Below are 12,224 nucleotides of genomic sequence, written 5' to 3'. Positions count from 1 at the left end.
AAACCAGGCTATTGCCAACAGAAAAGGCATACAAGGTAATAGTCTGAAAGCCACAAATGCAGAGGCAGCAGGTAAAAACAGAAATCCAGCTTAGACAAGATAACTGTATGTCTAGGCTACTGCTTTTAGTGTATCTAAGCACCACTTGCAGATACATTACAGACAGCAACAATCAATATATTCCACTAAAATTCACTATGATAAGCAAACACAGCACCAGTCTCTCCTCCAGCAGAGCTCAGTTTACAACCCTCCCACCCTGCTTGCTGGTATCAGTGAGAAAATGAATGTAGTCAACAAAATGCTGGAGTGGAGATGTGGGTGGCAGACCTGAGAATACAATTTTGTCCTAACAGTGGAATTTTGATCAATATTTCATTGAGTTATCATGATAACACATATTTTCAAGGTTCACTGTGAAGCAGCCCAATTTACCAGACACATCTCCACATGAGCTTCAGAGTGTATTTCCTGTGGCAATAACAGAGTATGTTACTCACATTGCTCCAATATTTTCACTGTAGACAGTTTCTAACACTCACTTGTAGAAATAGAGTTCACAAATGCAGCTCAGGAAGGCCAGGAAGCATCGGAGGAAATAGAAGATAAGGACCTAGGACACATACTCAGAGTCTGAACAAGGTTTGCAATGAAGCTTATGCACGTATTGCTAACAAGTGGGTCCCAAGAACAAAAGTTCTGAACAGAATATAGCAAGTTTGGCAGTGGTGAATGAGCCTATTGTCGCAGACCCAAATCATTCATCAAGGGATGCTGAAGATCTCAGCAGCTCAAGGCCTAGCCCTCCAACACTGAAGTCCTTTACAACACAGAAAGTGAACTTAGTCCACTGAACCTAACAGAACTACCCCCCTTCTTTTGTTTTCTGTTGCGCAGAAACATGCCCAGTATGACAATGGATACCCAGGCAGAATGCACATTCAGTGCTTTTTCTTTAACACTTCTGTGATTTCAGTTTGCAATATCCTTTGCAAAACATTTATTTGTTACAGTTTATTGGAAAAACATATTTAATATAGTTTAATTGGTTTAGTTTATTGGAACTGTATTTGTTATATTTGTTTGTTTGTTATAGTTTATTGGAAAAAACAAAGCAGTCGTTGACAGCTGGCATAGAAAATAACACGAGCTTCTAAAGCATCAGGGTGAAACTCACAGGAGTGAGTGAGGGCCCACAGCTGCCAGATAACTGTCCCCATGCCTGTACACACTCAAAAGGCCAAGGAGCCACCAGCCCCTCTGGGACAGCTTCTCAACCAAACCACAGCCTGACAACAATTCCCTGCAACTTCCCAATCACTTTTCCTTGGATCCCATGGAGTCAGCTCATAAACACGTGTGAATCCCCACAGGGAGGTTAGTGTTTGTAAACAAAGTAGTGTTTTATAAACACTAATTCTCTTACCTCTGACAACAAAAAGAGCATCTGTTTAATACAGACTAAAGGCATGCTTATTCATCACAAAAGAAGCTTTCATACATCTGACTTACCTTGTTGGTTTGTAGAACTCTAGCATGGAACAAGGCTGGTAAGGCATGAAGCCACAGGTAAGCATAGGAGCGGATGGCATAGGCTGGAGAGTATTCCCATGTCTGAAACCCCTTTCCATAAATGAGGTAGTGTGTCTACAATGAAGATTAAAGAAATAAATATGCATCACACAGATTAGATGGTTTTGCATTTCTATCTCTGAATTCTTGAGTAAAAAATTTCACTTTGAAACACAGAGATTAGCACAAAGTTCTAGATAAATCTACATTAGCACAGGCCAGCTACAGATTCCCACATATCTCCAAAGAGAGAAAGCCACTTACCGGCTCCCAATAGTTAAACGTCTCATCACAATCAGAGATGTTGCTTAAGAGAGCTGCACAGAACCTAGCTGAGATGAGACACCTGAAAGCTGTTGATCCTTCAGGGGCCCAAACTTGTCCTGCTTTGCTCCCAGATGATCTGGTCCCAAGGGAAAATACAAATATGTACCAAGAAGACTCAGTAACAAGATCAAGTCTAGCATTGTGACACTAGGCAAATAACTGACAAACATACCTGCATCCCTGTCGTTTAAGCACTATGTGAGTACAAATAAGTCTTTCGCTCACTGCTTGGAGGATGCCAGTCCCCTCCCATGGAAGCACCATCACTGCCCCTCACCACACATGAGCAACGACATTTAGTACTTAACCCACGGCTGCAAGACAGCCCCCCGCGACACGACACCCCCCTCCCCAAAACAGAGAGCAAGGCCACGCACTAGCTACTTCAGGCCCGGGTGGAGCTCCACCGAAAGGAGACCGGGGAGACCCGTTTCCACAACGGACGCCGACGCCGCTGGGCACACACCCCGCCCCCCGATGCGGGTCTCACTCGGGGCTGTGCATACGTTCGAAACGTAAAACCCCAGCAGCGAGGAAAGACCCAGGCAGGTGCTCACAACTGACACCGCCCCGCCAGCGCTGGAGCTGCTGGGCCCTGAAGGACCCGCCGCGATCCCGACCGAGTGACAGTTGCGGAGCCCGCCCCCGCCAGACAGCCGCGCACCGCCCGGCGACCACCGCAGCGCGGCCCCGGCTCGCCGCGGCCCCGCCGCCCGCTCCGGCACCTACTCCAGGCGGGCCTCCTCCGCGCCCGCGGCCTCTGACCGCGGCCGGGCCAACTCCCCGCCGCCTCCGGCCCGCGGCCTCTGCCGGGCCCCCTTGGCGGCCATGCCGAGTACGGGAAGCCGAGCGCCCGCTCCCTAGCGCCAGCGGACGAAACGAGAGCGGTCGCGAAGCCGCCGGCGCCATGCCGGGTGTGGGCACGGGCGCTCGCCCCCACGCCGCGTGCGCGGGCGGCCGCCAACGCGCTCTTCCCGAGGACAGCGCGCCCGCAGCCGGCGGCAGCGCCGATCAGGCGCCGTGCAGGGACGGCGCGGCCTGAGACACGCGGCCCAGAAGAAGATTCTCTCGCCCACCCGCGACGGCCGTTCTCCTTCACACACCTGTGCGACCGTGGCAAGGCCCCTGCCCGGGTAGCGTTGGGCAGGAAAGGAGCTAAATGAGGAACACAGAGTTGGAGAAAGCATTTTATTGAGTAATCCCCGGCCCTGAAGAGTTGGCGAAGGGGCAGTGACAGAAACTGCTTCGGGGCAGAGAGGAGGAACATGAAGGTGTTCGTCTAGGGGCTCTGGTTCAGCGGCTTCCTTCCCTGTGCAGGTGGTGGAAAAGAAGCATTCACAACAGGGGAAAACACCTCAAAACCCTTGCTCTCGTGTACTTCTCCCCTGCGATGCACACAGCATCAAAAGACACTTTGGGTGCCTGCAGAGCCCTTTCAATCCCCACAGCTGGTGCAGCAACATCAAGGTACAAAAAGTAGTTTTGAGGCAACTTTGGAAAGCAGGATCATCTTAACAAAGGATCAGAGCAGTTTCTAAAAATCTGGAGTGTGGTAAGATTTATTGGGGATCAGGGACACGCACTGATCCTACAGGGTTTGGACAATCCAGGCTGGGTCTCAGAGCAGAAAACTGCCACGTGATAATCCTGCCCTTGAGGTCACCTGGAAGGGCAGGAATGAGGAAGTCAAGCGAGTGCTTCCTTCCTGTTTGAATGCCTGGATACACTAACCGAAAAGTAGATTTAGTTTGTATACACGTACTAACGATGCAAACCTATCACAGCACTTCCGGGTGCGGGATAAGTGCCTTTAGCCAATAGATTGTAAAGCACAGAGTGCGTGACCGTGTGGCTCTGTATATCTTGGCGATATTCGGGTAAATAAAGGAGAATGACTTTCATCGCATCGGTGTGAGGTCGTCTCGGGTTTTCTCCCCATACATGGTCCCTCCAACACTGGAGAACTGAAATGAGAAAAGTACTTGCTGCTCAAGAGGCACAGAAAGCATCCATAAAGAAGCAGTCATGCTTTAGGTGACCATAGCTAATAAGACAGGGAGATCACCTTCACAGGAGCACCCTTCTCCTGCTCCTTTGTAAGCCTGCTAACACTCTTCCTCTCTTTCGCTCTTGCCTCCGAGTTTCTTCCACACGACGGATGCCTCCTCTTTCTTCTTCTCCACCACCTACTGCAAAGGCAGGACAACGTGCTCAGCACCAAAAGGGATGCTGTCCCCTGAGGGAGGTCTCCACAGCACCACCCGACCCCCGGCCGTCCTCCCACACCTACCCCCTGTACCCTAACCCCCCACCCTCCCCAGAAAAAACCTCACGGATCGGATTTTCTCACCAAATTGGTGCTCCGGTGCTCCCACGAGCGCTAACACTGCCGCCTGCGGAGTTCCAGCCGGTGCTGGAGCTGGGCTCGGAGGCGGGCACTCCGGGCAAATGGCGCTGGGCATGCAAAGCAGCGGCCAAAGAGGCTGCACCCCTGCTTACAGGGGGCTCGGGCTGCTGCGTGGACTAAAACGTGCCTGGGAAATCTGGGCACCGGCCGGGCCCTGACTTACAGGGCAGCCACGGTCCCAATGGCCCAAGGAGGATTATTTTCTCCCATTCAGGGGCACCCTGACCCACACCCCACTAACGGGGCAGTCAGCCCACCCAGGCTGCCACCGAAGCACAAAGGCTCCCAGACCTGGGGCCTGATTACAGGCAGGGGGACACCCAGGGAGACACAGAGCTCACCCTTCCCCGGCTGTAACAGGAACGAGACTCAACAGCCAGGCAGTGGAGCTTCGTGGTGAAGAACTGGGGGGCTGGGGCCCCAGCCCCGAGGACAGGGAGGGCACACGCTCAGCCCCATGCATCCTGGCCCCACGCCTCTGAAAGGCTGGGGCCAGATACCCGCCTGCTTACAGGGGGTCCCTTGAAGCGCAGGGGACACGCACAGCCCCATTTACGGGGTGGTCCCCCTCAGCACAGCACTCCCAACAAAATCCACAGAGCCCGAGGCTCCGACCTGCGCCCGAGCTACAGGCTGGCCGTCCTGGCTGCAGCACAACACCGCGTCTTTAGGACCTCGACCCCAGCTGTGGGGAGGTCACCCCAGCCAAATGCGGCACCGAGGGCAGGGGGACCGAGCCCTCGGGCACAGCGCTTCCTCAACCTGCACCCTCTAAAGGGCGAGGGAGGGCTCGCTCCTGTTGGCTGGCTAAAGCAGCCGCTCCAGCCCTGCTTACAGGGGGCTCGGGCTGCTCCTGGGGACACAGGGCTCCACGGCTCGTGACACACGCCCCCAGTAAAGGGCTGTCACGCTGGCAGCTCGCCAGCAGGACAGGCGGCCACACAGGCAGAGACCCAGGCCCGGACTACAGGCAGGTCACCTCGCCCTCGCTACGACTAAGCGGCTTCGCTCTGTCCTCTAGAAAGGAGGGGTAAGCCTGGACCCTCCCTCCGCTCGTGGGCTCAGAGGGGACCCCCTGTTACTGCACAGAACACCTCTTTCCCTCCTGGGAAGTTTAAGCTAAGCTGCAGCGACTTTAGGGGGGGCCTAAGGGACAAGCTCATTCACTCACCCACACCAACAAAGACAACGGCACACAAACAGAACTTCCCAGAAGAGGGAGCAAGCTCTGTGCAGCCAATGTCTGGGGAGCCATCCCTTCCACCGAGCAGGAGAGGAGAGCCTGAGACCTGCCCCCCGGGATGCATGGGGGCCAGAGGGGCCTCGACATGCCGAGGGGATTCCCGGGTGGCCAAGGGGCAAACGGCGTGACACGTGACACATGCCCCGGGTACAGGGCTGTCTCGCTGGCCAGGCCGCCAGCAGGCAGAAAGCCGCCGGGGCTGAGGGAACGGCCCTCCCCTGCTTACAGGGTGGGCTTGGGGTCCGCAGAGCTCCATTTCCCCCTCGGGTGTGGAGAGGGCAGCTCTCACCCTCCTTACAGGGTTGCCCCTCTCTCCGGGCTGGCAAAGCATGGAGCAGATGGCAAAAGGCCGGCAAAAGCAAAGACCCAAGCCCTGGTTACAGGGAGGTCGCCCGGTGCAAAGCCAGCCTGGCTACTAAAGGTGCTGGCAATGCTCTTGTGTGACCACAGCCCCAGTGACAGGGAGGTCCCTCTGCCCAGAGTGCCTTTCTCCTTCCACTGCTTGTATCCCGGGCTTTCTCCGCTTCTCTTGCTCGCTCTTGCTCCGCAGTGCCACAGGATGGATGACGCCTCTCTCTTCTCCACCAGCTGCTGCAGAGGCACGAGGACGCAGTGTGGACCAAAAGGGATGCTGTCCCCTGAGGGAGGTCTCCACAGCACCACCCGACCCCCGGCCGTCCTCCCACACCTACCCCCTGTACCCTAACCCCCCACCCTCCCCAGAAAAAACCTCACGGATCGGATTTTCTCACCAAATTGGTGCTCCGGTGCTCCCACGAGCGCTAACACTGCCGCCTGCGGAGTTCCAGCCGGTGCTGGAGCTGGGCTCGGAGGCGGGCACTCCGGGCAAATGGCGCTGGGCATGCAAAGCAGCGGCCAAAGAGGCTGCACCCCTGCTTACAGGGGGCTCGGGCTGCTGCGTGGACTAAAACGTGCCTGGGAAATCTGGGCACCGGCCAGGCCCTGACTTACAGGGCAGCCACGGTCCCAAAGGCCCACGGACTGCTGTTCTCCCCGATTCAGGGGCACCCTGACCCACACCCCGTTAACGGCATGGCCACCCGACACCACCTGCCAGCTAAGCACTATCGAGAGTGCTGGGCACTTTCTGCCATGGAGGCAGGGGAATGGGTAGCGGTGGCTGGTGACTTTGGCAAGGGCTTTTCCCGGGAGGTTTTGGGGACTTGGGCAGAAGAACTTACTGAGGGGGGTTCCTCATCACTTGGGAGAAGCTGCCGCATCAATGCGGAGCAGCTGGTTGGGAAGCAGCTGGCATTTAGGGCCTGTGAGTAGTGCTTGCCACCCTGAATCTGCTGCCCTGCCCTGCCGTACCCCAGTCCCCCGTCCCTCTGCTCACAGCACCAGGAGCAGCTTGGGAGAAGCAAGGGGGAGAGCAGGAAGCTGAGGGGACATGCCTGCAAGAGGGGCCCAGGTGCTGCCCTGGCTCTTTTATTGCCTGAGCTTGGCCACCTCCCCGGAAGCAGAGCTGGGGCCTCTGCTCTTTAAGCCTCCAGGCAGCGGGGCACCACACCATGAGCAAAAAGCAGCTCTGAGATGGCTGAGCCCAGGGGGGTACAGGGCGGAGGGGGGAAAAACGGCCAGGGGCCGAACAACGCTGCGGGGAGGTCCCTCCAGGGGCCAGCTCCCCTCTGCTGTCCAGGCAGAGGAACTAGCGCTTGACTGCGCCCCCCTTCCAGGCAGCAGCTCCCAGAGAAGAAACAAAAAAGAGGCATCCATCGTCTGCGGAACTGCAAGGCAAGAGCGAGCGAGAGGAGGAGCAGCAGGCTGAAAGGAGAAGGGCGCCCTGGGCAAAGGCACCTCCCTGTCACCAGAGCTGCTGCCATACAAGAGCGTCCTTGGCGCTTTTGGGATGGTTTTTAGGACTCGGGAGGAGGTACTTGGCTCAGTGCCGGTCCCTACCTTTTTAGACGCCATTCCAATTCTCTTAATGTTAAGAGGACACAACATGCCAATTTTTGCCTCGGAAAGGCTGGGGCCAGGGACACCGCTTGCTTACAGGGGGTCCCTTGAAGCGCAGGGGAGACGCACAGCCCCATTTATGGGGTGGTCCCCCTCGGCACAGCACTCCCAACAAAATCCACAGAGCCCGAGGCTCCGACCTGCGCCCGAGCTACAGGCTGGCCGTCCTGGCTGCAGCACAACACCGCGTCTTTAGGACCTCGACCCCAGCTGTGGGGAGGTCACCCCAGCCAAATGCGGCACCGAGGGCAGGGGGACCGAGCCCTCGGGCACAGCGCTTCCTCAACCTGCACCCTCTAAAGGGCGAGGGAGGGCTCGCTCCTGTTGGCTGGCTAAAGCAGCCGCTCCAGCCCTGCTTACAGGGGGCTCGGGCTGCTCCTGGGGACACAGGGCTCCACGGCTCGTGACACACGCCCCCAGTAAAGGGCTGTCACGCTGGCAGCTCGCCAGCAGGACAGGCGGCCACACAGGCAGAGACCCAGGCCCGGACTACAGGCAGGTCACCTCGCCCTCGCTACGACTAAGCGGCTTCGCTCTGTCCTCTAGAAAGGAGGGGTAAGCCTGGACCCTCCCTCCGCTCGTGGGCTCAGAGGGGACCCCCTGTTACTGCACAGAACACCTCTTTCCCTCCTGGGAAGTTTAAGCTAAGCTGCAGCGACTTTAGGGGGAGCCTAAGGGACAAGCTCATTCACTCACCCACACCAACAAAGACAACGGCACACAAACAGAACTTCCCAGAAGAGTGAGCAAGCTCTGTGCAGCCAATGTCTGAGGAGCCATCCCTTCCACCGAGCAGGAGAGGAGAGCCTGAGACCTGCCCCCCGGGATGCATGGGGGCCAGAGGGGCCTCAACATGCCGAGGGGATTCCCGGGTGGCCAAGGGGCAAACGGCGTGACACATGACACATGCCCCGGGTACAGGGCTGTCTCGCTGGCCAGGCCGCCAGCAGGCAGAAAGCCGCCGGGGCCGAGGGAACGGCCCTCCCCTGCTTACAGGGTGGGCTTGGGGTCCGCAGAGCTCCATTTCCCCCTCGGGTGTGGAGAGGGCAGCTCTCACCCTCCTTACAGGGTTGCCCCTCTCTCCGGGCAGCCAAACCATGGGGAAATATGGCAAAAGGCCAGCAAAAGCAAAGACCCAAGCCCTGGTTACAGGGAGGTCGCCCGGTGCAAAGCCAGCCCGGCTACTAAAGGTGCTGGCAATGCTCTTGTGTGACCACAGCCCCAGTGACAGGGAAGTCCCTCTGCCCAGAGCACCCTCCCCTTTCCCTCTCTTCAGCCCGCCGGTCCTCCCCTCACTCGCTCTTGCCTCGCAGCTCCACACCGTGCCGTCTTTCTTCTCCGGCAGCCGCTGCCTGGAAGGAGGGCGCAGTCAAGCACCAGCTCCTCCACCCGGAGGACAGTGAAGCCGACCCCCGGAGGGAGGTCCCCACACCGCTCCCCAACCCACAGCCATCCCTCCCCCCTCCACCCCGTACCCCCCCGGGCTCAGCCACCTTTCTCACTGCCATGGTACCCAGCGACCTGGAGGGAGACAAACCCGCAGAGACCCCAGCCCTGCTTCCCGGGTGGCGGCCCAACTCAGGGCCCTAAAATGGCTTCTCGGTGCCAGGGCTGCCCCGGCAGGGCCAAAGGCTGCCCGGGGAGGACCCAGGATCCGCTTGCAGGTACATCCCAAATGCCCAGAGAGGGCCTCTTCCCCTCAGCCTCCCGCCTTGCCCCACAAGTCTCTTTCTCCCAAGCCGCTCCTGGGGCTGAGAGCAGAGAGAAAGAAGGCTAGGGAAGGGCACGCCCAGCCCCACGCCTCTGAAAGGCTGGGGGCAGGGACTCCCGCCTGATTACAGGGGGTCCTCCCAGCACCTCCCGTTGAGCGCAGGGGATGCTCACAGCCCTGCTTACAGGGTGGTCCCCCTTGGCTCGGCAGGTTCAATAAACCCCGTGGAGCTCAAGGCTTCAACCTACTCCCGAGTTATGGGCTGGCCGTCCCGGCTGCAGCACAACACTATGTCTTCTGGAACCCCGCTTCCCCCTGCTCTCTGCATGTGGAGACGGTGGCTCTCACCCTCCTTACAGGGTTGCCCCTCTCTCCCAGCAGCCAAACCACGGGGCAACATGGCACAAGGCCAGCAAAAGCAAAGACCCAAGCCCTGGTTACAGGGAGGTCGCCCGGTGTAACGCCAGCCAGGGCTCCAAAGGCGCTGGCACTGCTCTTCTGTGACCCCAGCCCCGGTGACAGGGAGGTCCCTGTGCCCAGAGTGCCTTTCTCCTTCCGCCACTGGTCTCCCGGGCTTTCTCCGCTTCTCTCGCCTCCAAGTGCCACAGGATGGATGCCTCCTCTCTGCTCCACCAGCTGGTGCAAAGGCAGGAGGATGCGGTCAGGAACGTGAGGAACGCCGAGCCCCTGAGGGAGGTCTCCACAGCACCACCCGACCCCCGGCCGTCCTCCCACACCTACCCCCTGTACCCTAACCCCCCACCCTCCCCAGAAAAAACCTCACGGATCGGATTTTCTCACCAAATTGGTGCTCCGGTGCTCCCACGAGCGCTAACACTGCCGCCTGCGGAGTTCCAGCCGGTGCTGGAGCTGGGCTCGGAGGCGGGCACTCCGGGCAAATGGCGCTGGGCATGCAAAGCAGCGGCCAAAGAGGCTGCACCCCTGCTTACAGGGGGCTCGGGCTGCTGCGTGGACTAAAACGTGCCTGGGAAATCTGGGCACCGGCCGGGCCCTGACTTACAGGGCAGCCACGGTCCCAATGGCCCAAGGAGGATTATTTTCTCCCATTCAGGGGCACCCTGACCCACACCCCACTAACGGGGCAGTCAGCCCACCCAGGCTGCCACCGAAGCACAAAGGCTCCCAGACCTGGGGCCTGATTACAGGCAGGGGGACACCCAGGGAGACACAGAGCTCACCCTTCCCCGGCTGTAACAGGAACGAGACTCAACAGCCAGGCAGTGGAGCTTCGTGGTGAAGAACTGGGGGGCTGGGGCCCCAGCCCCGAGGACAGGGAGGGCACACGCTCAGCCCCATGCATCCTGGCCCCACGCCTCTGAAAGGCTGGGGCCAGATACCCGCCTGCTTACAGGGGGTCCCTTGAAGCGCAGGGGACACGCACAGCCCCATTTACGGGGTGGTCCCCCTCGGCACAGCACTCCCAACAAAATCCACAGAGCCCGAGGCTCCGACCTGCGCCCGAGCTACAGGCTGGCCGTCCTGGCTGCAGCACAACACCGCGTCTTTAGGACCTCGACCCCAGCTGTGGGGAGGTCACCCCAGCCAAATGCGGCACCGAGGGCAGGGGGACCGAGCCCTCGGGCACAGCGCTTCCTCAACCTGCACCCTCTAAAGGGCGAGGGAGGGCTCGCTCCTGTTGGCTGGCTAAAGCAGCCGCTCCAGCCCTGCTTACAGGGGGCTCGGGCTGCTCCTGGGGACACAGGGCTCCACGGCTCGTGACACACGCCCCCACTAAAGGGCTGTCACACCGGCAGCTCGCCAGCAGGACAGGCGGCCACACAGGCAGAGACCCAGGCCCGGACTACAGGCAGGTCACCTCGCCCTCGCTACGACTAAGCGGCTTCGCTCTGTCCTCTAGAAAGGAGGGGTAAGCCTGGACCCTCCCTCCGCTCGTGAGCTCAGAGGGGACCCCCTGTTACTGCACAGAGCCCCTCTTTCCCTCCTGGGAAGTTTAAGCTAAGTGCGCTGCAGCGATTTTAAGGGGGGGCCTAAACAAGCTCATTCACTCACACACTCATACGGACGCAGACACACACATGGACACAGACCAGGGAAAAAAAGAACTTCCCAGAAGAGTGAGCAAGCTCTGTGCAGCCAATGTCTGAGGAGCCATCCCTTCCACCGAGCAGGAGAGGAGAGCCTGAGACCTGCCCCCCGGGATGCATGGGGGCCAGAGGAGCCTCAACATGCCAAGGGGCAAACGGCGTGACACATGACACATGCCCCGGGTACAGGGCTGTCTCGCTGGCCAGGCCGCCAGCAGGCAGAAAGCCGCCGGGGCTGAGGGAACGGCCCTCCCCTGCTTACAGGGTGGGCTTGGGGTCCGCAGAGCTCCATTTCCCCCTCGGGTGTGGAGAGGGCAGCTCTCACCCTCCTTACAGGGTTGCCCCTCTCTCCGGGCAGCCAAACCATGGGGAAATATGGCAAAAGGCCAGCAAAAGCAAAGACCCAAGCCCTGGTTACAGGGAGGTCGCCCGGTGCAAAGCCAGCCAGGCTACTAAAGGTGCTGGCAATGCTCTTGTGTGACCACAGCCCCAGTGACAGGGAAGTCCCTCTGCCCAGAGCACCCTCTTCTTTCCCTTTCTTCAGCCCGCCGGTCCTCCCCTCGCTCACTCTTGCCTCGCAGTTCCACACCGTGCCGTGTCTTTCTTCTCCGGCAGCTGCTGCCTGGAAGGAGGGCACAGTCAAGCACCAGCTCCTCCACCCGGAGGACAGTGAAGCCAACCCCCGGAGGGAGGTCCCCACACCGCTCCCCAACCCACAGCCATCCCTCCCCCCTCCACCCCGTACCCCCCCGGGCTCAGCCACCTTTCTCACTGCCATGGTACCCAGCGACCTGGAGGGAGACAAACCCGCAGAGACCCCAGCCCTGCTTCCGGGGTGGCGGCCCAACTCAGGGCCCTAAAATGGCTTCTCGGTGCCAGGGCTGCCCCGGCAGGGCCAAAGGCTGCCCGGGGAGGACC

At 59.2% G+C, this 12,224-nt stretch overlaps 1 protein-coding gene across 7 annotated transcripts in view; it reads right to left on the bottom strand.

Moving 5' to 3' along the window:
- The window catches only part of ALG9 (ALG9 alpha-1,2-mannosyltransferase), a 38,549-nt gene extending 33,680 nt beyond the window's left edge, over positions 1-4,869 (bottom strand). For 2 of the 7 annotated variants that reach the window (XM_042800467.1, XM_042800465.1), the window contains exons 1-6: positions 4,250-4,869; positions 3,965-4,088; positions 2,625-3,863; positions 1,837-1,975; positions 1,513-1,647; positions 543-613 (exon numbers count right to left, since the gene is read on the bottom strand). In XM_042800467.1, the coding sequence (XP_042656401.1) occupies positions 543-613; positions 1,513-1,647; positions 1,837-1,975; positions 2,625-3,166 (887 nt within the window). In that variant the 5' untranslated portion in view covers positions 3,167-3,863; positions 3,965-4,088; positions 4,250-4,869. Of the gene's footprint in view, positions 1-500; positions 614-1,512; positions 1,648-1,836; positions 1,976-2,071; positions 2,254-2,276; positions 3,864-3,964; positions 4,089-4,249 lie in introns of those variants that run through there. The other 5 variants (XM_042800466.1, XM_042800468.1, XM_032998227.2 and 2 more) reach the window with 5 other exon arrangements.
- Positions 4,870-12,224: the final 7,355 nt, after the last annotated feature.

This window comes from Tyto alba, unplaced genomic scaffold (assembly GCF_018691265.1).
Source record: "Tyto alba isolate M040663 unplaced genomic scaffold, T.alba_DEE_v4.0 Super-Scaffold_32, whole genome shotgun sequence".
Lineage (NCBI taxonomy): Eukaryota > Metazoa > Chordata > Aves > Strigiformes > Tytonidae > Tyto > Tyto alba.
This window is presented reverse-complemented; position numbering and strand designations above follow the sequence as displayed.